The sequence below is a fragment of the Bombus fervidus genome, chromosome 1 (assembly GCF_041682495.2).
Source record: "Bombus fervidus isolate BK054 chromosome 1, iyBomFerv1, whole genome shotgun sequence".
NCBI lineage: Eukaryota > Metazoa > Arthropoda > Insecta > Hymenoptera > Apidae > Bombus > Bombus fervidus.
Genome location: NC_091517.1, coordinates 17,885,954 through 17,898,543, shown reverse-complemented (window position 1 = coordinate 17,898,543; position 12,590 = coordinate 17,885,954). Strand labels below are relative to the sequence as shown.

At 34.6% G+C, this 12,590-nt stretch overlaps 2 protein-coding genes across 2 annotated transcripts in view; one reads left to right on the top strand and one right to left on the bottom strand.

Moving 5' to 3' along the window:
* Naa15-16 (N-alpha-acetyltransferase 15/16) overlaps window positions 1–8,062 on the top strand; it is a 45,042-nt gene extending 36,980 nt beyond the window's left edge. The window contains exons 9-11 of the mRNA XM_072006658.1: window positions 5,850–6,043; window positions 6,120–6,228; window positions 6,383–8,062. Of these exons, the coding sequence (XP_071862759.1) occupies window positions 5,850–6,043; window positions 6,120–6,228; window positions 6,383–6,900 (821 nt within the window). The 3' untranslated portion in view covers window positions 6,901–8,062. The remainder of the gene's footprint in view (window positions 1–5,849; window positions 6,044–6,119; window positions 6,229–6,382) is intronic.
* Window positions 8,063–8,374: 312 nt separating this feature from the next.
* LOC139988910 (deoxycytidylate deaminase) lies at window positions 8,375–11,448 on the bottom strand. The gene is made up of 4 exons (XM_072006716.1): window positions 11,285–11,448; window positions 10,962–11,203; window positions 10,648–10,861; window positions 8,375–10,375 (listed from the first exon to the last, which is right to left on the bottom strand). Exons 1-4 carry the CDS (start codon window positions 11,332–11,334, stop codon window positions 10,279–10,281), a joined length of 603 nt encoding a protein of 200 aa, XP_071862817.1. The 5' UTR covers window positions 11,335–11,448; the 3' UTR covers window positions 8,375–10,278.
* Between the last annotated feature and the right edge of the window lie 1,142 nt (window positions 11,449–12,590).

The window sequence follows — 12,590 nt, the reverse complement described above, 5'->3', positions numbered from 1 at the left end:
GGATGAAATGTGTAGTTTGTATGGCGTTAAGTATAGAACTAATTAAGCGCGGATGAGAACAAAGCTTTTCACTGGCTTCCCTTAGATTTAGCTTCTTCTCTTTATAAAAGATATTCTTTATTCGTTTCAGGTAAGCTTTCTTTGATATTCATTCGAAATTTCAACGCAGAACGCAATTAAAAAATAAAAAAAAAGAAGGAAATAAATTCAGAAAATTGCTATTAACGATTATTTCTCCTACGTGCTTAATCAGTTTTCAAGGCGATTTTTACTCTCTCTAATATACAATGTCTGGAAACGATACTTCACGATACTGTTAATTGCCTTTACTCTATGACATCAATTAAAGCTTTATTCTTCGCTCACTCGTTGTAACTTCATCAACGTTATTCCTTTAGCGAGTATTGAGCAACAGATTACCAGTATCGTTTATCCATTTCCGCGTTCGACTTTCACCGAACGAAGGAAAACTTCATTGCGACATGATGCGATTATACGCGTGCAAAGGGCGCGAGGAAACGAAGGAAGGCAGCAGCGCGTCTTCCCGCGGCAAAAATCTAACTATTTATTGCCTTCGTTGTCCGTTAGATTGACTGAATACATCGAGGCTAGCAGTACCGCATACTAGACAACGTGCGAATTAATATTCAATGGTCAATACATCGCCGATTGCGTGGATTTCTTGGAAGCGTAACGATCGATTTCAATCACTATTAAATTTATTCCTCCGTTTGACATATTGATATATGCCGATATATTTTATCGTTATTTGATATGCTATTGATCTATTGGTATATCGGTATCGAACAATTTAATACGAAAGTGTTAAAAATCGAGTCATCTTTTAATCAAAAACTTTTGTAACTGTCAAATTTCGAGCATTTCTAATACGTTCATTAAGAGTGTTCGGATAGAATGTACGAAAGGAATAACGTGCCTAGAAGGAAAACGTGTATAATTCCATTGAAAAAGAACCGCAACTGTTGCATTATAGAGTGCATCGTTGCATTAAAAAATAACAAGCTACTGCAAATATAGACATTTCGAAATCATTCGACTTTTCCCTTTATTCCGGATATAGTTGAATTTATTGAGTTTTATCGCGGTCCCCTGCGACGTCGATTAGCAAAAGTCGATACGCTAGGAAACCGAAGGAAGAAACAAAAATGGCTCGTTGAGGACGCTCGTGGGCGCATGTTTGCGACAGCGTGTGGCTAGTTAAATCGAAATAACAGCTGCACTTCTGCGTACTCGATTACGAAGATAAAAGCGTCATTTGAACATTTTTATTCGCCGTTCTCTCGTTGTTTCTCTCCCAGCGATTTAATGACGGCGATTTAAGCGAGACGCACTGCCTTTTTGTATCCACCAACCTTGCCGCCCCCGTCATTTGCACTACTTGCTTGCAGCGTCTTACCTAACCGTAATTATTTCACCTAGGAAACCTGGATCCGTTGCACGCGTCAGATGCGTTTTATGCAAAACGAAACCCCGACGTCAGTGCACGTATTTTTAAAACGCTGACGAGGACGTTTCGTACGGACGACAAATGGGGGACGTTAAGTTTTGGACAGCGCGTGCCGTTTGGGTTGATCGGCGACCTATTTCTAAGATGGGATTGAGGTTTATCGGTTTATCGAAGTGACCTGATTTAAGAATAAGCCAGATACTTGAAGACGGAACTTGTAAGGCAAGAAAGAAAGAAGCGTTGAGATTTTTATTTGCGACGAAAACTAGAGATTATTTTCATTTTGAACTTACATTGGCTAACTGTACTGTATATAATTTCAGGTTCAGGTACGAATACTTATTGCGCATATTTTTCGCTTGTTCTTGAGTATTTCTCAATATCTTCGCGAAAGGTATAAATAAATATTTCTTTATGAAATTCAATCTGAAAGTTTTGGAAAATTTGTAAATATCTTTTATTTGATAAAATGTTTTAAATAAACAATGTTCGACAAGGTTTTTACCGAAATTAATTGTCATTTCTACACTTACTGTAGATACAGAAAAATATTTTAAGGAGGTTGCAAAACGAAAAAGATGAAAAGTAATGTTAAAGGCTACGATAAAAATACTCGGCATAGCGCTAAAAATACAAAAATACGATCACGTAGGAAACAAAGGGCGTGACGATGCAAACACGAATGAAACTGCCGAACACAAATACTCGCGCTTACTTTCTATCGCTACCAGAATCGTGTGAAATTCAGACGCGATCCAAATAGAAATCATCGATCGTGGAACCGCGAGGGCCAGCATGCGCCATTTGCGTCGGAATTCGACGTGCAATTACGGTGCTCCTCTACAACGTCACCACTTTCGTAATGGAAAGAGGGTCTCGTCGATAAAATCGAATTTTCGAGGCGTTGCCCATAGCAGGAAATCGCGATTCAGATCGATTTCCTCGATTAACAACGCCGTGTCAACGCGTATATTTATGAGCCTGTAGGAAGATTAAAAAGTGCAAAGTATTCGTACGCAGAAACGTATGAAATGTCCAAGGTATTGGTTATAATTTAATCGCAGATATCTATGCAAATTCAAATATCTTTACCAACGTAATTTAAGAAATTGTAGAACCTCAGCAGAGATCCATTTCGCCTACCAAATATTTTAACGAATATTCTTCTTTATAATTTCGAGTATTAAATGTGTATTCTATAAATTTTTGTATCTTCAAATTTGTATAAACGCATAAAAATCCGCGATCTACTCGCAATTATTTTGGAGTTGCGAGAAAATGATTTAGGGTAGAATTTCTTTAGTTGCGTTTACAAAAATAGGAATTTGCATAAAAATCCACGATCTAATGATCACACTGTGGTAATCGATGGGGGATGAGATTTGCATAAACGTCGTTGCGTGCTGGTACCGCCTGTTGCTCCACATTCCGCAACGCGGTCGTAATGCACGCTGGCAAGGTCCCCCTTTGTCAAGGATGAAAAATTCCTCGCCTGTCAGCCGCATACCGGTCCCTAATTGCCGACGATATTTTCCCGCGCCACTCAGACCAATTAAAATCGCTGACCGTTCGATACCAGTCTTTTGAAACGAGTTAGATGTATTGTAGGTATAAGATGATTGATTGTTTGGAATAGAAGTCCGAGGGATAGCCCTTGCGGCGCATTTATGGAATTGCGTAAATCAAATTTGACACGTGAAGACTTTTTATGTACAGTCTTTGTTCTTTGAAGTGATTGATTCGAAGTGATAATGTATATCAAAGATACAGACAACGATACAAGCAAAAGTAATTTTTCTTCTTGTTATTGAAAACCAATGAAAGATATAGACACACATGTGTGTGTATATATATACACATAGAAACGTTGTATATTGATAGAAGCATACTCGTAGGAAGAGAATAACAAATGAGACACGAGTAGAAAATAGTGGGAAAAGAGGGTTAAATTGAGATTTTGTAAGACAGCAATACCACGAATGATGTCCAAACACTAAGAATGACACACGATAAGATTTATTCGTCGACTATTTTATGAAGACGAGAGAGAAAGATAGAAATAAGCACTGATTACGTCAAAGTCTCTAATTATCCTCTGTGTCTCCGTTTTTACCATTGTTTGCACAAATTACGTTATCATTTTGTGTGATTGTGCAACCTAAAGCTGGAGACGTGATACGTTTCGGATACGTTCAATACATCGTCATCGATAAATGTAAAATAGGAAACCGAATTACATCCTCAAGATTGAATGGAACAAGATCGAAGAGATCGAACAAAGATGAACAAACCAAACTTCTATCGTGCACGATTATGATCGTATCTTCGAGCTCATTTTGATTTTTTTCTCCATTATCTCGTAATATTCGCGTGTTGTCGAGTTCTCGTTGGACGTCATCATCACTGTTTTAACCATTGTTTTCATAGAACACGTTATCACGGTGCGTGATTGTACAATCTGACGGTGGTGTAATATGTGTGTTTTAAATACACAGTCAATGATAATCTTTATTTTTACACGCTTAATGAATATAAGGAAGGAAGCCAAATTACATCTCCAAGGTGAAATCGAACAAAATCGTGGAGATCGAGCAAAGGTGAATAAATCAAACATCTATGTATTGTGTACAATTAAGATCGATCGTATACTCGAATTCGTCAATTTCTTCCTCGTCTATCTCATAATAATCGCTTGTTATCATGCTCAAAAGACATAAAAAAAAAAAAAAAAAAAGAAATGATACATCGTCCCAAGGACAACTGCATAACATATTGCGTAAATATTATTATTTCTATTTTATCACGCGATTGGACCATCGAATATTCTTCGTTTCTACTTGCTTCCAAAATTTCTTTCGTTAGATATCGTTTGCAAATATAATCAGACCTCGAGATGAAGATCGTTGGATGGCTACAGGAAAAGAACAAAAAATCATACGTACGTAGTCACGAATTTACGAAGCATAGAGCCAGTCTCTCTTTCTACCGCGTCCAAATAACGCATTGACTGTTCCTTACATAATTGGAAAGCGCGCAAGTGATTTTCGTGTTATAAAACTGCATTAATAGGACGGTAATTAAGCCGTTAATGCCCACTGAGCAAGTTAAGTGTAGGGGAATTAGCGCAATAAACTCGAACCTTCTCGACCGCTTCGAACAGTACTTTCCACGATTAATTATAAATCAGAGTGATCGATGCCAGGACTCGTTGCAAATTTTCATCTAATTAGAAAAGAAAAGTTTTCGTCAGAAATCTAACTGTTACGAAGCGCCGATCCTATCGATAAACACGATGTTGCAACCATCTCTTCGAGCATCCTTGTTTGAATATTTTTATTAAAATTATACGTTGTTTGCGTAATTACCTTCGATTCTTTTCTTTCTTTCTTTTTTTTTCATAGAAAAATCGATCTCGAAAGAAGCTTCCTGACACGGGGCCCGTCTTACTCAATTCTTGCACGGTCTGACAAAATTTTACAAGACACGATCGCCAACTAATATTTCGTTTTTATAAATGGAGCACTCCCATACTATAACGTTGAAACTATAAAATTTATTCGGGAAGTTGATCGTGATCACGATCGCGATAGGGACAGGTTCCACCTTTCCCTCCGGTAAGCTACGATCTCTCACGGGTAGTGTCGGCGGGACTGCACGTGACTGCAGTGCACGCGTGACACGTGCACGCATGCCAGACCTACAAACGGTTGTCAGTAGGTCTGACCACGACCAGAGGCGAGGAAAAGTTAGAAAACGTTTTGCGAAACCGACCGGAATCGCTTTTGCCGCGCGACGGAACCGCTTGACCTTGGTTCGACACAGCTCGGGCGAGCTCGCGCCGGTAAAAGTGGTGTGCGTGTCGAAATCGCGTCGGGGACAGTTTCAGCGTTCACGTATTTATCATTGCTGCAATTACGATGATATTACGGTACTTGAAAATTCAGGACAACAGGGGAATTTCTGCTGTTAGACGCAATTTACGTGCGCTCGCTGGAAAAAAGGTACAAGGCGGCTCGTAAACTAGTTATTGAATAAACCGTTGAACAAACTCGTGTTTTCAGCCTTAGGGTAATTGAATGAGTTTAGATCTTTCAATTAGTGTACGATGTATTAGCATTCCGATTCTTTGCCTATAGACAGGAGTGTTGAATTAAGGGAATTCCTAATGAGTGTAATTTCTAAGAATTGATGAAATTCTCTGCAAATGAATTTCCAATGACAAGAATAGTCTTCGACATCGTTGATGTATCATGTAATGACGGTTTATCAAGTTTATCACTGGACTTATATTTCGTTCAATCATAGCAACTCAATTTATCGATAATATTATTACCATCGTAATTTTGTATGTTAACAACTTGTTTTCGTTTTCATCTTACAGAAAATCTAGCGCCATCAGAACTGAAGAAATTGAGAAACAAGCAAAGGAAACAACGTAGAAAGGCTGAGCTGGAACGACAACAGGCTGCCCAAGCCCAAGAAAAGAGGGAACAGCACAATAAGTCGCGGCAACAGACCGATCCCGATTTAGAACAGCCTACGCTAGATGAACTTATACCAGAGAAATTGGAGAGGGTCAGTAAATCGTGTAAATTCGACGAGTTAATGTCCTCGAGATAATATGAAATTTGATTCGAACTATTATTTTCAGGTTGAGGATCCTCTCGAGCAAGCAATCAAATTTTTACAACCACTGCAAGACTTGGCATCGAACAGAATAGAGACGCACCTTATGGCATTTGAAATATACATTCGTAAAGGTACGTAGTATGATACATCATTGGCGATACAAATCATTTGTAACATTCTTGTTGAAGAAAAAGATTAATAATAATAGTTGCAAATAATCATTGATTTTTAAAGCAATGGATTTTACTGTTAGATTTCATTTAAAAAATCAAACGCCTTTTGCAGGTCGTACGTTGTTAATGTTAAGGTCGATAAAACGTGCGCATGGTCTAGATCCTAACAATCCGGACCTCCACACGTGCCTGGTACGCTTCATGTTGCATACTAACCGCTCGCCGTCTGAAGGACCAGTAGGCGAGGTAGTAAAGCGACAAACTGCAGGAATCTACTCGACTTCAACGCCCACTCAATTGAACGCGGAATTCCTAAAAAAGAATCGAAACTCACTGCCGCATTTGCTTCAGGGTGCGAGGATGTTGTACGTCCTGGACCCGTCCGCTCAAACAAAAGCTCTCTCCCTCGCCACAAACATTGATGATCTCGAAGGTGTAACACTACAGAATTGTACAAAAGTATTGGAATCGTTGCGCAATGGTGACTTTGGCCATTGCGACTCTACAATCGCCGACTACATGACGAAATGTCACAAATACTTCCCATACGCGACCGCTTTTCGACCGCCGGAGACAAAGTTGACGGTGACGATCAAGCATCAAGAGAAAGAGAATTCCATTAAGAACTGATCCAGGCACGCGCTATCCAGCGTTAGCGAATCATTGCGTAGTTAGACGACGAGGCAATGGAGGAGGAGTGTGCTGAGATACGCTCTGATCTACGTTTAAGGAAAAGAACAAAAAAAGAGCAAAGAAACTAACGTTTAATGTAAAAGGCACGCGAACGAATGAACATATGTAGTGAAAGAAGAAGCGAAATTGGCGGATTTAATATTGATAATTATTAAACATGTATTATACACGAACTGTTCCTGGGAAGATCCATGTAGTGTGAACAGTGCTGGGACAGTGCTGAATAAATAATCTTTAATAATAAATTATAACACGATGGGACGCGAGACAAGCGCCTCTGGCACGGTCCCGAATTTTAGGTGAACGAAGAAAAGGATGGCTTTAGCTAAATATTAATTAACAATTGGAACAGAATGAATTAAAGGAGCACTCTATCGACAGAGCGGTCACATTTAAAAGAAGGATTGACAAAGTGTGAAAATGTTTAGTGCATAGATGGGATTGGGGCAGGGCAGGGAGGGATGGGGTGAAGTACAGTGTGTAAAATATATGACGTGCGTAAACTAACACATTGGTACAAAATACAAGACTTGTATACATTCGTATGCGCGTTCTATGAATATTTCTACTTGATGTTAAGGTGTACTATTTTCAGCGATGTCTACATAAATACTCTACTGTGTAGAGTTGTGAAACTAGACGATCATCGAGCACCGATAATTGTACCACGCATGTTCGTCGCTACTTTTTGAGAATAGACTTTGTTCCAAGTCATATACTAACTTCTCTAGTTCACTTCATTCGCAAAAACCGTTCAAACTTGTCAAGTGAACGATCTAATGTTTTTCTTCTAGAAACACAATTTTATTCCTGTGTTTAAAGCCAGGGTAATAATCTACGTTTGGATTGGAGCCCTGATATTCCATCGAGATAGCAGTCAATATGGAAATAGCATCCATTTGCGAAAGTCTCCGTGAAAGTTATTATAAGAACAATAAAAGTGCATATATTGTGTACGCAGATTACCAAAGTATATGATAAATCGAAAACAATAAGTGTCAATAGCAAAACAAGCAAACGAAAAAAATATCATACATCTGTATGTCAACGGATTACAGAAATTTTAATAAAAGGTAATGTTCAAATTTACCGATACAAATCGAACGATGTTATGATTGCCTCGTTTATTTTTTGAAATACCAGTGCATACTTATAAGTCGTGAGTTTCCTTTAATTAAAAAAAAAAAAAGTAAAAGAATTCAATAAGATACAGATACTAAAAACTAGCGATAATATTTGTATATATTTCACCTACTACTTTAACGATATATATGTATAAATACATATACACACATATTTCCTATCTTATTTAAGTCATAGAGTATAATTTTGCGATTAGTTAATATTATGCCAATGTTGAAAGCTCACTCAAAGTCGACTTAATGGTAATCATAAAAATAAGATATTTGCATCAAGTCATGGTAATGTATATTTAACATTTTAATTCATTCGTAACATACAACGGACAAAAACTCAATACGTACATCCAAAATTAATCGATGGAATAATCTTCTATCAGAATATAATGAATACAATTGTATTGATTAAACTGATACCTTCTGTAAATGCATGGAATGTTTCTCAGGGCTACATAAATAATGTCGTAACATAAGCGATAATGTAGAAGTTTTACTCATTCACTTTACCATTAGTCATTTAATTATTGTACAATGCAAAGAAAATATGATATGACCACCATGCTAGTCTATCGATATACGAAGTATTTCTTCTTGTAAAAGATTATCATTAGAAAAATTAATGCATATTATCATACATCATTCGCGTCATACTCAACTTTTCGACCATGCATCTACCGAAGTGTTGCTATCTTTTAATACTATTTTCTTTTTATAATACATTATTTACAGTACGCTTACACTCCTGCATAATTATTACATTTCGAAAAAAAGATATATATATATACATATATATATATATTAGTTGCTCCAATCTTTATCGGAGGTTGTTACCTCAGTATAAAAATTTCTACTCCGCTCATAACTAATTATTAAATCTTTAAGAAATAAACAATGTTGATTAAGGATGGTACATTAATTTTTAGAAGATTCAGTTTAGATTTGCCTTTGAGTCCTTGATTTAATCGTACGAGCTAACGATAAGCATGGGTACCTCAACCCATATCCTCTTCCATCTCCTCATGTAAATGAATTCATCATATAGGTTTCATGCAAAATTTCTCAACGTATACGATTAAGTTCTAAGGTGATTTGTTATTCGAATAAAAAAGACTTTTAAAAAAAGGACATAAAACAGAAAGAAATAAAAATTGGAAAATGAAGCCAATGATTATTTAAATGTGGTTATTACTTTAATCATTGTATTAGTAATATACTACCATTTGCAATAAGCTGTTATTATATTTTCTGCAATCGCTATTTACAGATTGAATAGTTTGTGATTTGTGCAAAAATTGCCCAAATTTTATAGTATTAAAGGACAACATTTATACAACCACGTACGCTTTTTACAAATGTTAATATCTGTGTTTATGTATAAAATATCCATACATTTTTACAATATTAAATATTTTTCTATATGATGAATTCAATCATCACGTGTAATTACTTTCTTTATGTAACTTTTCTCCATTATAGCGGTATTTACAAACGTGAAGTAATATTTTAAAGACATGAACATGGATATGTATAGTATGTATATAAACGTATCATTATCGTATGCATCAAAACTCTGTGTTCAATTCCTGTTTGTTGTTACATTAATAACAAGTCAACATGAAAATATTATATCACGTATCAACAATCGCCTCTCCTTCAGTCGTTTTGTAAAAAATGATATTGAAATATTATTTTATCATAGAAATGATACACACTTGTTACATGTTTCTACCATGCCATATTTGATTGTACTACTATTTACATTTGTACAGTACATCGTTTGCAATACAGTTGCAAATGATATTACATCTTGATGATAGCATAGTATCTTTGTATTATTGCTAAATTCTTTCACTTTCTGTACATTGTTTTATTTATTTTCCATAATATTATATGGATAATGTTAAAACTACAAATAGACCTGTAAAAATTTAAAATAAGGGGTATTCCTATTTTCCATCTGTACCTAATTTAGTTTTGCATGTAAATAATGGTAATCAATCTTTTAGTAAATGAATATTCAGTAAAACTGTAATTCATGTTTATGTTAAAGAATTAATATTAATTACGGATTTAAACCTGCAAAATGTCATTAAAAAATGAAATAAATCATGAATATATACACTGGAAAGCTTTTCATTACAGACATTGTCATCTTTATCACTTACATTATTTTTATTCAACTACTTCCATTTTCAATATTTACTCCCTTATCTTCAGTAGAGTCAATCTCACCAAAATCAATAATTAACTTTTTGTGCTTAGGAAAATATTTGCTAGAAAAGAAGATTTATAATGTGATTAAATAATATTACAATAATAGTGTAATAATATAATAGTATAAATGAATTAATGTTAATGCAGTTTAAACGTACATTCTGCACATATTGAAACGCATGTATTACATACTAGAAATTTGATTTTTAATTAATAATTTTAAGGAAATAAATCGTGTCAAGTAATACAAGTCTTATGGTTTCTTGCCATAATCTGACACTTATACAAATTTAATAACAATACATATATGCAATCTGCATAATTCAAATACCTGTATGTAACGCCTGCAGCATCAAACATTCTTTTTGCAGCTTGAATTTTCTTCTTCTTTGCATATTTATCTGACACATATTTAACTGTTCTTATTCCAGACTGTATTATTACTTTAGCACATTCATTACATGGAAATAAAGAAACGTATAATGTACAATTTTTAATGTTTTTACACCCCTTATTTAAAATAGCATTAACCTCTGCATGACATACTGCAAATTCATTATTATCATTGTTACAATACAATATTACATTATATTATATAATACAAATATGATCATCTTGACAATTAATAAGATGTTATTAGCTCACCATATAAATTCTTTGTTTCCAATGGATCAACAGACTCTTTGGTCCAAGGAAAAACATCATCGCTACAACCATTGGGCATTCCATTATATCCAATACTTAAAACTTGCTTCTCTTCATTTACTATACATGCACCAACTTGAGTACGAGGATCTTTGCTACGTTTCGCACTTAAAAAGGCCAGAGCCATAAAATAATCCTCCCAATCTATATAGTTTTTTCTTTTATCGCTACTAGGCTGCTCACTATAAAGATACAAAATTCATGTTACATCAATTAAGTAACTATTTAATTTATTAAAGGTTAGAATATCGTATGTAATATACCTTTCGGAGTTGACTTTTTCGTTAATTTTGATGTCATCTTTTGATGTCATTTTTGTTAACTTTTATAATTATAGAGCATTTACAAAGAATTTCTACTTGTGGTTTAATTCAAACTACTTAGTCAATGAATAATAACACGACCCGTTATTCATACGACGACACGTACACATTAGAAATTAAGACTAAAATGATATTTTGCCAAGGTAGGAAATACACACTTGAATTAGTCATTAACAAAATAGGCGTGTTCAAAATTCCGTCATCCAGTTGCGATTACAAAAAACTGGTTTCATGTTGCAAGCTTATATAGAAAACAAAAATCATTGCATCATTACAATATATGCTTAGGATTCAATAACTAATTATTTAAAGTGCCTATATAGTTATTTAAAACACGATTATTCTATTATTTTGGAACATTGAATTAATATTTTAAACTTGTAGGTGCGCTATCTACAGAGTAACAGGTGAACTACAGTAAAGGTTGCGCTCTACCAACTGTACAGGGTATGTATTTTCAGGTATGAGAAAGATTTCTTTTTCAGCCGGATTATTCGTGTGTTCATAAAGTTCGTGTGTTCATAAAGTTCATGTGTTCGTAAAGTGTTCATAAAGTGTCAAACATATATATAATATCTTATAAAAAATAGAATAACATTATACCATACAGCATAATTCTAATTTTCTTAAATCTATTGAATTACATTAATATCAGTTTAGAAGGAAACAATAAATAAAATTAATTTATCAAGATTGCAGAGCAATTGATCTTAAAAATAGTAAGTCAACAATAACTTTTGAAGTATGATTGATACATTGTAATAATCGGTGCATGGTAGAGCTTAGGGCAAGTTTCTTAGACACGACAATGGTAGTTCCTGGTACCGATAAATCATTGTTTTCATTTTAAATCTATTCTTATACTCATCTTTAGCACATTATGAATTAGTACAATTTTACTTTTCTTGTTATTATACTTGTATATTATTTTATATTGAAATCGATTTAAGGTATTTATAGGCAGTTTTTTCGGAAATAATATTGTATGATATATGTACATATTACCATGACAAATTGAACAAGTGGAATATAGATAATAAACACGCGAACGTGAAATCGGAAAAAGTGCCAATATTTCATGATATGTTTCGTGAGTCTCCCAATTGAACTTGTGAGATAATACATGATTGCTTATCGGAACATACATTTACTGATAATTTGTCAGTTTATTATGATAAATTTAAGGAGTGTAATATTTTTTAATTATTTCACTTAATATTAAATATTAGTTATACGTACGGCATCT

What these genes read in the sequence shown, in the direction of transcription:
- LOC139988910 (XM_072006716.1), bottom strand. Translation starts at nt 11,334, where the DNA reads ATGACATCAAAAGATGACATCAAAATTAACGAAAAAGTCAACTCCGAA. An exon ending in GAAAAAGTCAACTCCGAAAG is followed by an intron (nt 11,204 to 11,284) that starts GTATATTACATA and finishes GTATCTTTATAG; the next exon opens with TGAGCAGCCTAGTAGCGATA. An exon ending in GCTGCAGGCGTTACATACAG is followed by an intron (nt 10,376 to 10,647) that starts GTATTTGAATTA and finishes CTTCTTTTCTAG; the next exon opens with CAAATATTTTCCTAAGCACA.